Source organism: Sinocyclocheilus rhinocerous, unplaced genomic scaffold, assembly GCF_001515625.1.
Source record: "Sinocyclocheilus rhinocerous isolate Xijiao unplaced genomic scaffold, SAMN03320098_v1.1 scaffold1427, whole genome shotgun sequence".
NCBI classification, from domain to species: Eukaryota; Metazoa; Chordata; class Actinopteri; order Cypriniformes; family Cyprinidae; genus Sinocyclocheilus; species Sinocyclocheilus rhinocerous.
Window position 1 is genome coordinate 500,287 of NW_015632469.1, and position 17,241 is coordinate 517,527.

Below are 17,241 nucleotides of genomic sequence, written 5' to 3' on the forward strand. Positions count from 1 at the left end.
CAACGTGTAAAAAGACAGTATAAGTCATTATAATCCATATTTATGTCCTGGATGACTGGATGCATCGAATGCCTCGTTTATAATGGGTTTTCATGTTTTTGAATCATCGCTCCGGCCGGACATGGCATCACAGTATGGTGAGGGGCGTAACATTTCCGTCACACGCTTGAGGTATTCGGCCAATCACAACGCACTGGATAGCTGGCCAATCACAGCACACCTCGCTTTTCAGAACGATGAGCTTTGTAAAAATCGGCGCGTTTCAGAAAGGCGGGGCATAGAGGAGAAACAATAATGTACAGTATGTGGAAAATAATGTTTTTTTAACCTTAAACCTCATAAACAAATTTCATTACACCAAATACACCAAATAATGTTCTTTTTAGCAGCATCATATGACCCCTTTAACAGAAATACCATCCTCCTTGTACTTCACACATTAGTTTAGCCTCCAAGTCAGTCGTGATATGTGAATCCATCATTACACTTCTGTACGTGCACCATTTCTTAACATTTACCAAACCGGATGGTAAAAATTTTGGAGGCTCTGACCTTTGTTTTTGTTGTGCTTTGCCGATGGTCACGCTTTCACTCATAGATTTTCTTTCAGTCAGCAGATCTGGTGAGTAACAGGAAGTGGAGGTAAGCTGCTCTCTCAAAGTGCAGCATTTGCCTTGACTCATAATTTAACGATGGAACGAAACGTGTCGAGGCTAATGCTGAGTGTATTGATCCTGATCGCCTAACCTTCCTGTCCACATGACACCCTAAACCTCCCAGGATAGACTGTAAGATAGAAAATATAGTATTTATAGAGTTAAAAAAAATAACAGTACGGCAATTGGCTGTCTTAATTCCCTAATTTTTAACATGAAACCAGGTCCGTATCCACCATAGTTCCCCCCAATAATTAGAAATGGCCAAACTGTCCCTCCAAAATCTGAAAATCTTGCACTGCTCTGCTGCCCTCCATTATGCAGTGATTTGTTTGTTGTCAGGATGACAAAAAGGTTTAAACGTTACATTTTTAGGCTGGTCTGCTTGTGCTGGGTGTAACAGCACTCGTCAATGTCAAAATGATTGAAAAGTAGGCGGAGTTTACTGTTCACGGAGGCAAAGCACAAATTCCAGCTCGAAGCATCTGTTTTAACTGGAAGTAGTGAAACATTTAATATTTCACAACTGTTTTACGATAGAAATGTTCATATCCGTTCTATTTCCGACTTGCTTTTAACTGATTGTCATTCTGTATTTTTGTGTTCTAATTTGGATTGTTGAAACTACTTTACTTTTTCTCAAATTGTGCCATTTTGAATTGAAAATATATAGCATTTACGTGATTCATGTAATTCCTAACTGAATGTGACTAGACATGAAATATTTTGGGTTTTCGACATACTGAACTTACAAATAAGAGTAAAAGTGAGCATATTTTAAAATATTATTTGCAAAAAGTTCAAAATTATTATTTTCTAGAATTTTCTTCAACATTCTGTTTCTTTATAGAAAAAGCATGGAGACCTTAAAGGGATGGTTCACCCAAAAATAAACATTCTGACATCATTTACTCTCCCTCAAGTTGTCCAAACCTGTATGAGTTTCTTTAAAAAATATATTTTGAAGAATGTTGGTAACCAGTTTCTGGTCCCCATTGACTTCCATAGTATGGAAACAAATACTATGGAGTCAATGGGGACCAGAAACTGGTTACCAACATTCTTCAAAATATATTTTGCAGCTGTTTTTGGTGCATCTGATCACTTAGTAAAGTAGCAGCGCATTCTCCTCAACAGCACACATGATTCATGTCTAGTGTAATACTGTGTTTAGGGGTGCGTGTGTTGGTTTGGGGAGGTCAGTGTTGGTCTGGTTCACTCAAGAGTTTAATGCGTGAGCTGCAGGGCTCTCCTCTGCTGTAATAGCATTAAACATGCGCTGCATTTATCATAGCTGCACGCTGCAGGGCTCATTTATGAGACCGCTCTCTCCCGGTGAATTAGTGCAGGAAGAAGCGTCTAACGTGATTCAGCCTCCATTCACATGCAGCACTAATGCAGCTGGACACCAGGCCTGCCGGACAGCAAATGGCACAGTTTGTGTCTGAGTCCTGCTTCATGATCCGGTCCGTGATCTGCTTGTGTTCGCATCATTAAATCGTTGATGTGTGTATTAATGGAGCATGTCTATGGAGCGTGTGTGAGCTGCTAGAGATAACAAAAAAACGTCTCATCGCTCATTTTTTTCCTTAATGTGAAATATGTGTGAAATAATTTCTCAGCCAAATCGATGTGCGATTAATCTATGATTAATTAAATTAATTAATTAAATCAGCATTGTAATTATTTAGATTAATTAATTGCTTGACAGCCCTAATAAATAATGAATTCAGTATTGATAATTTACTGTTAAATCAAAATGTGCTTTTTTCAATTATATCTATTATATATATTATTCTCTGTATTTTGCATTTTTTTAACCTTAGAGCGCCTGCTTTTCTGTATGAATGAACAGGAAGTGCATCAGCTGTCATTCACTCAGACATACAGTTACAACACTCACACATGACACTTACCAACGAACACAATAAACCTGCTTACTTTCACTTGATGTAGTGTGGCATATGCAACAGTGATACCTCAGTGCAAATGAAGTGGTAAACTATGAAAAAATATGATTTTAAATGTTGTATCAGTGATTTTATAATGTCTAAATATAAATCCAGCAGCAAAACCTATTATTAGTGAGTTAAATGAGCCCATTAGTGCCCCTCTTCTGCCATCTAGTGGTTATAATGGTAATTTCAGGGAATTTACTGCAGGAATATAGTAATTGTTTTGCCTTTTTAGCTGTTATAGCGCCAACTTTTGCCCGATCTCCATAAAATTTTGCATGCTTGTTTAGAAGCATATGATGCATTAACTTGCATGATTTTGTGAAGTTTTGAGTTTTCCTTTAGAATTCATAGGCTTTTGGGTACACTAGGTAAAGACCATATTTTGAAATGACCCTGTTATAGCTGTCCATATGCAAAAGTTCAAACTATCAAAACATTTTTTGATAATTTTTGGCCTAGACAGTTCAGAGAATTGTACTGCTCTTTTTATTGATGCTGAGTGTAAAACCCAGGACCAATTCCCAAAAATAGGTTTTTCAAAAAAATCCAAAATAGCCAAAAATTTCACTACCGTTTTTGAATCCGACACATACTTTTTGCTACGCACTTGAACCCCTAATAATAATAATCCGCACTGAATAATAACAATACCACTGTGTTTACCATATTTTGAAATGACCCTGTTATAGCTGTCCATATGCAAAAGTTCAAATTATCAAAACATTTTTTGGTAATTTTTGGCCTAGACAGTCCAGAGAATTGTACTGCTCTTTTTATTGATGTTGAGTGTAAAACCCAGGACCAGTTCCCAAAAATAGGTTTTTCAAAAAAATCCAAAATAGCCAAAAATTTCACTACCGTTTTTGAATCCGACACATACTTTTTGCTACGCACTTGAACCCCTAATAATAATAATCCGCACTGAATAATAACAATACCACTGTGTTCACTGTGAATCAAGCTGTTCAGAGATGCTGAAAACATGAGCTGCTCATGTGTAAATGAAAACAGTGCTGCGCTTCTCTCTGAAACACACAGCGCAACAGACTATATATACTTCATTACATTGCAGCCTTTTGCCATTTGATAAGCGCACAAAGCACATCGCAAATTAGATTTTATGACAGGTGCTTCGTCAAAGCGATATCACAGAACACAACGATAGAGACATTATGTTGTTATGAGAAGTGAAAACATTTTTTCATTTATTCTGAACCTGTGACGGACTGCCTGACTTGCACATGTGAACTTTATTTACACTTTAATTCAGGTAATGCAGCTCGACATTTCTGCTTTCAAACTCTCTGTCTGCTGTTTTACCCTTTTTACTGTTGTATTAAGGCCAGCATTTGCCCTGGATATTGCTTTCACTTGCATTTTACGTTTAATGAGGGCATTATTTTATCTAATACTAAACCATCACTATCATCAGACATATAAAATGGTAGAAAACACAGAGGGCATCACACACACATCGTCCTGTTGAAGTGATGGTCAGTCTGAATGTTGTCTAGTCTAGACGTGAGCGTGGCGGGACGCATGAATAATTCAGTGGAGTTCCCACAAGGACAACGTCTCTCAGCACCCCTGAGTTATGTCCCATAAAGCCTCCTCATAAAAACATCTTTTCCTTCTTAATTAGCCTCAGTATGTGTATCTTTGAGTATTACAGTGAGGCTCAAACACACCGTTTATGTGAATACCATGCATTTCCATCCAGGTGATCGTGCATCAGTGCGTCAGTCGTGCGTGAATCCTGGAGTCTGGCTCATTCATATTTAATCTCCCGGCATCATTAATTGAGGCGCCGGGGAGAGACCCTCGTGTGAGCGAGCACAGTACGACTGCAGCAATTAGCAGCGCCTCTCGTTTGCCCTTATGCCACAGTTACGAATCACGGATGCCCTTTACACAGCTGTCCAGCTCATTCACAGGATGAAAGGCCTGACGCACCTGCACTCTCATCAACAGCTCCTCTGTTTAACTCTTGATCAACTACGTGATGATTTTACATGGAAAAATGTAAGAAAAGATGATAAATATTTGCATTTGTAACACATCCTAAGGTTTGTGGGCCGAGCAGTACACACCACAAGTGCTCAGGCTCGTTTATGGTACGCATTTTATTCAAACCCTTTCCGCTCTGTGTGTGTGTGTTGCTTCTCTCCCCTGCTATAAATGGAAAGCGCTAAAAGAGCTTCAGATGATGGTGTTTATTTTAACAACAGTTGCATTTAAACACAGTGAAACACTTTTGCTAAAACACTGCAGGAAACAAGAATGCAGCAAACGCATGAATTGCTTTTGCATAAATTATTTTTATCTGTCACACTCTGACAGATCTAATATGCATGGCTTGTGACTAAAAGTTTTTTTTTTCATCTACATATAGCATGATTAATCAGCATGTTAAGAGAATTTCATAGTAAACAATGTTATACTTAAAATTATTTGCAGATGGCAAGGAAAGACAACTAAAATTTTGAAATGACTTGTTAACTTTGTTTTCTATTCATGATGAGAGCATTTGGATTATTATGTACATTGTTTGTTTTTAAGCAAAATATAAAAATGACTTAAAAATGACCCTGAAGCTCCATACAGTCTCTTTTCTCAGTCACACGGGCATCGAAATATAAAAATAATAATATCCCGTATAAAACGTCTGATCTTAGCTTTTAATATTTATATCTAATTGGGGTCAGCTGATGAAACATCAGTTGCTTTGGCTCTTGGGGCCCAATATCCTCATCTTTGATGTTTAGTATTTTTTCCTTTTACAAAGCACTGCTGCTGCACAGATAGAAATGTATAACTTTTCCTAAACAGTATTGTCCGTACCTCTGCTGGGAAGGAAATATAGAGACCGGACCTCTTGAAACTTGAATTAAATACCCCAGCTTTAAAGTAGTCGTTCTTTGTGTAAACAGGCCTTTAGAGTTGTTCTCTCTCTTTTTTGAAGCTGGCGTATTTTCCTCACTCACATTCAGCGGCGGACAGGTCACTCATGAGCTGCATTATAAATGATGTCCTCAATTCAACATTTCTCACTTCCTGTCTTGTCTGCACAGCTTCCTGGTGACCTCAGCAAGATGCACCTGACAGACCACGCCCACCAGCAGATGCACATGCCTCCCAGCCAATCAGGATGCAGCATCGCCAGTGACTCGGGGAGCAGCAGCCTATCAGACATCTACCAGGTACTGCCACTTCTCCTGATCACCTGACGAGCGCTCAGTGCTCAGACTTGATTCTGAGTCAGAGTTTGAAAGTACGTGAACCTTTTTCTGTGAGCACTTTTGATTGATCAAACGAATTATTGAATCAGTATTTTGAACTGACAGTCCAAAGTATCTAAATTGTGGAAAAATAATTTTCCCATATGGCAAAAAAAATTCAAATATATTTTTTAAATGTATAATTTAAAATATACAAAAATATATTTGCTAAAATATAATTCAAAAAATATTTACGTGAATATATTTTGTACCAATATTTATATTTTTACTATTTTTTGTATATTTTTGAAAATATATGACAACACTTTACAATGTGTCATTCGCTAACATTAGTTACGAACAATGAACACTACATTTATTACACTCTTTATTAATCTTTGTTAATGTTAGTTAATAAAAATACAGTTGTTCATTGTTTGTTCCTGTTAGTTTACAGTGCATTAACTAATGTTAACAAACACAACTTGTGATTTCAATAATGCATTAGTAAATGCTGAAATGAACATTAACTAAGAATAATAAATGCTGTAGAAGTATTGTTCATGTTAACTAATGTAGTTAACTAATGATAACTAATTAACCTTATTGTAAAGTGTTACCAAATATATTTTTAAAAGCATTTAAATATATATTATGCCCTCCATATATTTCAATCCAAGAAAATACATACACGTATTTCACATTTGAAGAAAAACTATTTGTTGTCTGTAACACGCAAAAACAAATGACACATTTGAATAACAAAAAATAATGGGTAATAGTGCCATATATGTTCTAATTCAATCAGCATTTTTGTTTGTAAACTTTAAATGAAAAGAAGCTGTTAAAATTTTGATCTTTAAACACAGTTTAATGACAGTTCTGTCATTATACGAACATATCACATATCACTTCGAGTCTCTGTATGAAACGCACAGAAGTGCTTGTGACACGCTATTGAGTTCTGGTTCCTCTCTGACTTTCTCAGTAATATGTGCCTTTTCTGTCCTTCCTGTCTCAACTCAGTTTCTTTCATACATATTTTTTGACCGATGACCATAGATTAGTGACTGATCTGATCAGTTATAAATCATAATCTTGATGAAGAATAAATGGCTTATATAAAGATTTGTGTTTTGGCCAATGCTGATGTGTGATGTATGAGCAGGGTGCTGATGCTCATAAAAAATACAGTCTAAGGATGACATTAAATGAACATTTGTTTGACAGTACATTTTGATTCTGCATGAGTGTGACGATCATCATCTGATGCTGATATCTCGAAATGGTCAAGACCGATTCATCAGCTGAACCAATATTGTGTTTAATTTGATGGACGATAGTGAATTCACAAATCAGTTCGGTTTGATGCACAATGCTGAATAAATCACAAATCAATACAATCATGATACTAAACAAAGTGTTCAAATGGAATGAACCGTTCCTATGCTTGTAAATCTTAACCAGCTGGATTTTTCAATGAAGTACACAATAAGGAATTGGATTTCCACTGACAAAAGAATTAGAAATTTTCATAATTCTGAAAATACTGAATGATGTCAGACATATATGTACATTCACTGATTATATGCAAATGTATTTTAATGATGATAATGGCATGCCATGATTTAATTACTGGTGATATTTGGCAACACCAACAAAATCCGATCTGTCTGAATCCTCACAGTGAATAAGAGGTTTATGATTTGTACGATTAAATATGAATCAGATGATTATTGAAAGGGAAGATGCATTAGGAGTGTGTTGACTCCCTTTGGTGTTCACATGTTTTGTTGGTCAGAGAGATGTGGGGGGAAAAAAAACGACTGTGTGTTATATATCGCATTGTTCACATGCATGATGTGCATTTACATTGTATTTTTACACTGCTGAATATTCATAGGTTTGGATGAAAGAACACAAGTCAAATCTTTAATGTTACTTAATAAATGAAAGGTCTGATATCAGTTCCAGAACAGGTGTTACACTCCATTCATCTTCATTACACACATGCACTACAAGCCACTAAACACATGACAGACACAGTGCTATGAGATGCAGTTTAATATCTGCAGCGCTGCACATGCGGCTCATGACAGGAAAGCATGCAAACGCAGCGTCAGACCTGATATTTGCATCCACAGCATCTCGTGAAAGTTTCTCAAAAGTCCCTTCTTAGCAGAGATTACATTGACATTAATGAGAAAGGAAGTGCTGAATAGCAGTGAAAGCAGGAGTCCAATGTGATTTCCTTTCCTAAAACTGAGCAGCCGCAATCAATGCTGTTTGTTCCTCCACAGGCCACCGAGAGCGAGATGGGTGACGTGGATCTGTCCGGCCTCCCCGAAGCTCCTGTGGACTCTGAGGAAGAGGAGGAGGATGAAGATATCGAGCGCTCCTCGGAGGCTCTTCTGGGCAGAGATCTAGTGCGAGAGTGTCTAGAGAAGGATGCGGTGGATCGGACCGATGACGACATCGGTAAAGCTCTTGGTTGTTGATGAAAGAGAACAGACAACAGGGTTTCTGCAGGTCTTAAGTTGATATTCAGTTCACATTAACCGTTCCACAAATTAAGGCCTAAAAAGGTCTTAAATCAGAGCGGAAAGTCTCAGATTGATAAAGGCGTGGCATTAAATGTTGCACGCATTGCTAAAAATTAATATCCATTAAATTAATGTCTTCTTCAGTATTTTTGCATTGCTTTCGGATTCAAATATCTAAACATCCTTTAAATCGAGATACATTTACTTGAGATGCAAAATGAAGTCTTGTTTTCTGAGAACTGTAGAAGTCTCTAAATGCTCATCAAGGCTGCATTTATTTGATCAAAAATACAGAAAAAAGTAATATTGTGAAATATTATTGCAATTTAAAATAACAGTTTTCTATTTTAATATACTTTAAAATATAATTTATTCCTGTGATGCAAAGCTGAATTTTCATCAGCATCATTACTTCAGTCTTCAGTGTCACATGATCCTTCAGAAATCTTTCTAATATGCTGATTTATTATCAGCAGTTGTGCTGCTTAATAAAAAAAAATTTCAGGATTCTTTGATGAATAAAAAGTTAAAAACAGAACAGCATTTATTCAAAATAGAAATCTTTTGTAACAATATACACTACCGTTTAAAAGTTTGGAGTCAGTGAATTTTTTTTCTTTTTTTTTTTTTAAGAAATTAATACTTTTATTCAGCAAGGATGTGTTAAATTGATAAAAAGTGATAGTAAAGACTTATACTGTTAGAAAATAATTTATTCCTATTATTAATAATTTATTAATTATAATTTATTAATAATATATTTTTAATTAAGTTTTTTATAAGCTATTAAGCTTACTTTTTTTTTATTAAAAAAATGAATTAAAAAGTAATCAGTAGGAAGTTGTGTTTTCAAACTTTGAAGTATTACTAATTCAGCTCATTGCCTGCTCTTTAGACATTTATATTTGGAGAACATTGACGTATTGCGTTCCCTTCAATTAATTCTTCAAATTTTCTTTACTTGGTCTTAAAAAGCTCTTTAAAAAGTTTTAAATTTACTTTCATGAAAGCTGCAGAAACCCTGTTTAAGTGCTCTTGCTTGCTGGGATCAAAAATGTGTTTGAAAATCAGGGCAAAGAGGGTTGCACATAATTGTCACGAAAAATGTCACAATGCCAAATAGTGTAACGCTAACGGAGTTCATTTACTGCATACACAGTAATCACTTCTTGTGCTTTTTTTAGTCCAAATGAAAAGCAAACATCGCACTCATCAACATCTCTCTCTACAGAGCAGCTCCTGGAGTTCATGCACCAGCTGCCGGCATTCGCTAACATGACCATGTCCGTCAGGAGGGAGCTGTGTCGGGTCATGATGTTCGAGGTGGTGGAACAGGAAGGCACCATCATTCTTCAGGACAAACAGGAGGTAGAGACATGCCATGTCAGCATCACTAGTACTAGTAGGGCTGGTAGAATCGATTAAATTGCCATTCACACGCTTTATGAATTCGATTTAAGCCTTGTTTAAATGCAAATGTATGGCATAAAAACAAATCTTACACAGTCATGAGCCCCAAAACTGACAAAACATTGATCTGTGATGATCTGACGTTCCTTTATTCAGAGATCTGGACTGTTATTTTAGACAGGGTCTGTTTATTTTTACAGCACATTTCATACACATAGACGTGATTAAGAGAAAGAAGAGAATCATTTGAGATTTTACAGTACATCAGTGACTTGGTGGTGACAGTGCAGCCCTCTAAAGAGCACTATGTGTTTTTTTGAGGTTGAGCAGTCTGTCATGAAACTGAGTAATTATGTTAGATGTCGGACCACAGGAAAACACTTTGAAGCATGTCATAAATAAGTTTAAAGAAGAGCTGAGAGGGGAAGCGCACAGAGACGTTTAGCCGTGCTATTTGTGTGTGGGCTACTGTAAAGGTCAACGAGACAAACACGCTTCTGTGTGGATGAGAAGGAGACAGAAACAAATGGAGTGGAAGCAAAGGTCAAGATATTTCAACAGATTCACACACACACATTTTCACATGAACGGAGGCACTTCACCTTTTCAGCCTGGGCGATATGGGCAAAAATATTATCGCAATATTTATTTCCATATCATACAATATAGATATTATTACTTGAGATTTACATTTTAGTATACAATGGTAATATATTTCTGTCATAATTTCTTTAAGTTAAACTGGACTTTTATTTTGATGGGTTCATGTAAAGGTCTTTCAGTTTTACTTTCAGTGTCAGTGTGTATTTTACGGTAGTTTTTCTCAAATTAATTGGTGAAAAGCTTGTGAAGTGACTCCCAGAGCAGCTGTGGAGCATCACCGTGAGCATCACGTGTGTTTGAGTTTGTGTATCAGATGAAACTGCGCCATTCATTCGCACAGAGACATGCAGAGTTAGCCTATTAGTGATCAACACTGACTGCTGTTATCGCATTTATTTCTGCTGTTAGATGAATCCTTATCGAGTAAAAATGTCTAGAGCTTATCGACATGATCCCTGGAATGCCATCTCAACTGTTGTTCACCACAATACCAGCGTCTGTAACAACCGATCTGACATGCATAAAACTCATTTGACGTCTATCGTGTGATCATAGTGCACTGTTGTGTTTGCAGCTGGACCTGTGGTACGTGATCCTGAATGGTGCTGTAGAGATCAGCTATGGAGACGGCCGAACAGAGATCCTGTGCATGGGCAACAGCTTCGGAATCTCACCATCTCTAGACAGACAGTTCATGAACGGGGTTGTGTGCACTAAAGGAGATGACTGCCAGGTGAGAGCATGTATGCAAGCTCATTTCTGCAACGTAAGAAGAAAATCATGCTTTGGTAAATCAGAATTATGAGATTAAGAAAGTCATTATGACACGAGTCAGAATTATGAGATACAAAGTCATAATTAGACATGTGCCGGTATTCGATAATGCGATATATCACGGTAATGAATATGCACGATATTGTTATCGTGGGCACTTCAAAATACAGTGAATAATTATTTATTACAAATTATTCCGATTTTTTGAATGCATTTTAAGAATATTTTCCCCATCAACTGGTCACAATGCACAACACCGCTGTATGCTGCGTGAAAGACAAATGCGCTCTCTGATGTAAACAAGCACGGATAAGAAGCGCATGGCTGAACACGTGAGAGACAATCTGAATGAAAGTGCACATTCACTCTCTCTCTGACAGCAGATGGCGCTAAACTGCAGAAATGCAGCCATTACCCCGGAAACCCCGGAAACTAAGCAGCTGCACTACTTTCTAAAAACTTATTTAAATGGTTTAAACCATAGATACATATCTATGGTTTAAACAGCCATTCAGATTTTTGTATTCGCAGCAGTGTTCATCACAGCTATATATATATACACACACACACACACACACATAAATTATAAATAAATATATAAATTATATTATTGTACTATGAGATATAATTATCTTGTAATTATGAGATAAAATTTGTCAAAATAATAAGATAAAGTCGAAATTATGAGATACTATGTATCAGTTAGGAGATAAAAAGTCAAAACTATGACATATTAAGTCGTAATTATGAGATAAAGCTGAAATTATAACATACTATTACATAGTTATGAAATAAGTAGTTATGAGATAAATTCCAAATCATGACAAACTATGTCATAATTATAAGATAAATTCAAAATGCTGAAATACTATGTATTAATTATGAGATAAAAAGTCAAAATGATGTCATATTAAAGGGTTAGTTCACCCAAAAATGAAAATTCTGTCATTAATTACCCTTATGTCGTTCCAAACCAGTAAGACCATCAGTGGTTCATTTTCTTTGCACACAAAAAGTATTCTCGTAGCTTCGTAAAATTACGGTTGAACCACTGATGTCACATGGACCATTTTAACGACGTCCTTACTAATTTTATGTGCCTTGACGGTGGTAGGACCCTTGCTGTCTGTGGAGGGTCAGAGAGCTCTCGGATTTCATCAAAAATATCTTAATTTGTTTTCCGAAGATGAACGAAGGTTTTGCGAGTTTGGAACGACACAAGGGTGGATAATTAATGACAGAATTTTAATTTTTGGGTGAACTATCCCTTTAAGTCGTAATTGAGATAATGCTGAAAACATAACACATAATTATGAGATAAAAAGTAACAATTATGAGATAAAAGACAAAATTATGACAAAGTTGAAACTAACATATAGTTGTAATTATGAAATAAAAAAATTTGTCAAAATTCTAAGTCAGACATAAAAATACAAAAGCAGGGAGGATATTTTGAAAGTCATTGGGGTCCAAACAGCTTTGACATTTGGAACAACATGAAGGTGAATGTTCATTTTTGGGTAAACTATCCCCTTAATGCGCAGCACAAACCACCTTTGTGAACTTCTCATTGGTCTGCATCACAACGCACATGTTAAAACACTCTCAGTTTCACAAACCCTCGCAGTTTCCCTCTACATCCCCGTGACGCACCTTTCTTGTTGAAATCAAATGTTTGTGGAAGTACTAACCCTCAAGTTGATCCAAACCTGAATGATTGAATGATCATGGAAACATTTTGAAGAAGCTGCATGCTAAAATCTTCTGAAATCACTTAATAGCTTAGTGAAAGGAACTGACTGAAAGTTAAATAATAAACAAGGTCATGGGTTCAATTCCCAGGGAATGCATGAACCAATAAAAACCGATACCTTGAATGCAATGCAAGTAGCTTCTGTTAAATGCATAAATGTAACGTTTTTTCAAATGACGCATTCAATTGCATGTTACATTACATGAAACACATGTAATAAGCGATATATTTTCAATTTCAAAGTCAGTTAGTTTGCATCACTGTATATAACTGTCAGGTGTTAAATATTTCTGTCATGAAACGTACATCTCATCTCGTACACTTTGAGGCATCAAACTGGAAATCATGCTCGACTTCTGTGAACGGAAAAGCCCGCCTTTGATTTGATTGCCCATCTCAAACATTTTGACATTGACTACTGCTGGTTTTCAACTTAACGACAAACAGATCAGTGCGTAATGAAGTCCAAGAGATAGGAATATCAAATGTTTCAGGACAGTTTATCCATATCTGATTATTGGGTGGTTCATGTCCCATTAAATGTCTGCATACTTACACTTCAGTCAAGAGTTGGGAGTGAGCAGTGTTATCACTGTCATGTCACACAGTGCTGTGGTCAGGGTCCGCATGCAAATGCCTCCTGATATAGCAACACTGCTGATTCCCTAAAATAAAGTCTCCACCTTAACTTCCTCTTACAGCGTGAGTCCGGCGCTCACGCACATCCTCTTAGACACGTTGCACTGAGCGCAATCCACTCATGAGTTGGTGCTATGAGTACCCGTGTGTGGTGCAGACTAACCTCCTGCTCTACTATCAGTTCATTGCTCTTCCTCATGTTGTTGTGGACCAGTTTGTGTGCATCGCACAAGAGGACTACTGCCGCATCCTCAACCATGTGGAGAAGAACACACACAAGGTGGAGGAGGAGGGCGAGATCGTCATGGTGAAGGAGCACAGAGAGCTGGACCGCAGCGGCACCAGGAAGGGCCACATCGTCATTAAGGTGAGGAACAGTCACCGTAGTTTCGAATCGATCATTGTTTTGGGCTGCTGATGTAAGGTCTTGTCAGCAGTCGGTTTAATGCTGATCACATCATTGAGACACTAACCCAAGGTAAAGCCTTGGTATAGATGGCACTTGATCACATCAGATCAAGGTTTAAAACCTGACTTAACTTAACATCCAAAATACACATTTTATGCTTTATCTTTATCTATATCAGTACATATATTTAAAGGCCGTGAGCTATTTCTCCACTTCAGCAGCACTTACATACAACAAACTTTACCGTTTTATTCCTATCTCTATTCTGAAGTTTTTTTTATACAGGGGTTTGTTCATATATATAACACCTGATGTACTGTATATAACATTTTATTCCTAAAAACATGATTTTTTTTCTGTCTGTTGACAGTATTTTTTGATTTACGGAGTGATAAATAGATTAATCCAAAATCCTCTCTGCAAAAACCTTTAATATGTCAACAAAATCCAGCAAGAACTTTGAACCTGTTTTTTATCCAATGTTCAGAGTTCTGGAAATGTATGCAAATTAATGCATACATAATTTAATTAGATAAAGTCTACTTTACATATTTAAACATGACATTTCTAAAAACTTGTAATACAAAATGTAATGTCTTAATATGCTGTGATTAATCAACTGGGGAAGTATGGTGCAGTCTGTTAGTTTTAAAATGTTACCCTATTGACCTGTAGTGGCTTGGGTTTCTGTCAAGTCAAGTCAAGTCACCTTTATTTATATTGCGCTTTTAACAATACAGATTGTGTCAAAGCAACTTTACAGCATTAAATAGGAACATTTTGTGTCAATGATGCAAAATGACAGTAGTAAGCACTCAATTTTCAGTTAAAGGCAGTTCCTCATTTAATTCAGTGATGTCATCATCCAGCTCAGTTCAGTTTAAATAGTATCTGTGCAATTAAGTCAACGATATCGCAGGAAATTAAGTGTCCCCAACTAAGCAAGCCAGAGGCGACAGCGGCAAGGAACCAAAACTCCCATCAGTGACAGAATGGAGAAAAAACCTTGGGAGAAACCAGGCTCAGTCGGGGGGCCAGTTCTCCTCTGACCAGGCTCAGTTGGGGGGGCCAGTTCTCCTCTGGCCAGACGAAACCAGCAGTTCAATTCCAGGCTGCAGCAAAGTCACATTGTGCAGAGGACTCAACTGTGCGAGTTCAACTAGACTGGACTTTGCAGCCTGAGCATTTCCCATTTGTCTGGTATGAAGCAGTGTTTCCCGTCACCCGTCAGATCTGTGGTGGCAGAGCTCTCGGAGCAGAGGCATTCAGTTTCAGGCCGGCTGCTGTCGGTTTCTGATCCTCTGGAGAACGGCTGCTCTTCGTGATGTCTGCATCAGTCACGAGCAGTGCTGAGTTGTATCTGATTACATGTAATCTGGATTACGTAATCTGATTTTTTAAAATCAAGCAGTCTTAAATAGAGTATATTACATTTTAAAATGCTCATAATCAGATTACAGTTCTTTTTTTATGGATTACATTCTCTTTTAAATTTTCTTTTGTAAAAATCCTACCGTGTGTTATACCATTTATCTTGAATTATATTCACAAATGTTAAAAACACCAGTGATGTATAGCTGTGAAACACAATGACTCATCATCATATCCAGTGACCTTCAGTAACTGTTGATTCTGAAAGTCTGGACTAAAGACCTGGAAGACTTTGGGCGTGTTTTGATGTTCATTAATGTTTGTTCATTTAATGCAGGGATTCCCAAACGCTTTTGTCAGCCAAACCATTAAAATAAAATATTTACTTGAAATATCTCTGAGGAAGTTTATATTCCAATAACTTAACAATTCGCATGTTTACAGTTCTCTGATGTCGGTTAATGGTCACATTGACATGCAGGTAAACAAATATAACATTAGTGTTCAAGTGTCCCACTGCAGTTCTTACATTAAGCCAGTTTGGGAAACCCCCAGTGTAATGTAATGTTTAATGCATTTTATGATGTTGATATCAAAAAATGGAATATAATTTTTTTTTTATATCAGTATGTTACAATTAATAGTAAGTTTAAAACAAGTTAGATAAAAAAAAGTACGAATACATTCTCTACAATGACAAATCTAGATTATGTTACTAACTACAATTTTCATCATGTAATCTGTGATCAGTAACAAACTACAATTTGTAAGTAATCTACCCAACACTGTTACAGAGTAGACCCTAGCAACTGCATAGAAACCACCCTGTCTGCAGGTTCCTATCTGCATGCATGCTCTCTATCATGTGCTCTTGTGTTGTTTGTATCAGGGCACTCCTGAGCGTCTGATCATGCACCTGGTGGAGGAGCCGTCAGTGGTGGATCCCACTTACATTGAGGACTTCCTCCTGACGTACCGCACATTCCTGTCCAGCCCCATGGAAGTGGGCAAGAAACTTCTGGAATGGTTCAAAGTGGACAGTCTCAGAGAGACGGTCAGTATGTGTGTGCATCAGTCTTTCTGTTTCTTACAGTGTTGTTTTTGTGGTAAATAATAGATTGCATGTCTTGACATATTTTGGGATCTCGCAGGTGACGAGAATCGTGTTGTTGTGGGTAAACAATCATTTCAACGACTTTGAAGGCGATCCGGTCATGACTCAGTTCCTGGAGGACTTTGAGAAGTTGCTGGACTCCTCGGTGAGTGTCAACATCAGACAAACACAGACTGATTCAATAAAACAGGGTTCCTACGGTCGAGAAAAACATGGACATATCAGGGATTTCTAGACCTGGAAATCCTTGTGAAAAAGAAGTAGCATACTTTAAAAAAAGAGCACTCTGATATACTTTAAAAGAATGAATGTCACTTTAGTTAAATTGTTAAATGAAAATGTATTGTAGTTTATATACTGCATTTATATTAAATACTGTTAGTTACTTTTTGACCCACTTAAGTAGGACTTAAGTACATCTTTGTTATATATATATATGCAATTTCATAATTATTTCTATTATTGTTTTTCGAATATGGTGTACTGCTGAATGTACTGACAAGCATATGATAAACCCCTGTTATGAAATAATCTGTAATTCCATTTAAATATATTTGTAATTATGCATTTGTAATTGCAAATGATTAAGTTGCAATTTAGTACATTTAAAACATTAACTTTAAATGTAATATCGAAAAACACTGCAGTTAAAATTATAATCAAGTACTTTAATTTTAGTATGTTAGTCAACACATCAAAATAAGCGTACTTCTTTAAAGCACAACAAAAGATTATTAAAACCCCTTCAAGGCAAGTTATTTCACTCAGTGGCCATCTTCAAAACGCCTCTCAG

The 17,241-nt window shown here is 36.7% G+C and overlaps 1 protein-coding gene across 1 annotated transcript in view; it reads left to right on the forward strand.

The window, feature by feature from the left end:
* Window positions 1-17,241, forward strand: part of rapgef6 (Rap guanine nucleotide exchange factor (GEF) 6) — a 105,230-nt gene that overhangs the window by 55,840 nt on the left and 32,149 nt on the right. Inside the window, exons 6-12 of the mRNA XM_016555419.1 lie at window positions 5,686-5,814; window positions 8,133-8,310; window positions 9,607-9,743; window positions 10,963-11,121; window positions 13,769-13,921; window positions 16,224-16,388; window positions 16,486-16,593. Coding sequence (XP_016410905.1) covers window positions 5,686-5,814; window positions 8,133-8,310; window positions 9,607-9,743; window positions 10,963-11,121; window positions 13,769-13,921; window positions 16,224-16,388; window positions 16,486-16,593 — 1,029 coding nt within the window. The remainder of the gene's footprint in view (window positions 1-5,685; window positions 5,815-8,132; window positions 8,311-9,606; window positions 9,744-10,962; window positions 11,122-13,768; window positions 13,922-16,223; window positions 16,389-16,485; window positions 16,594-17,241) is intronic.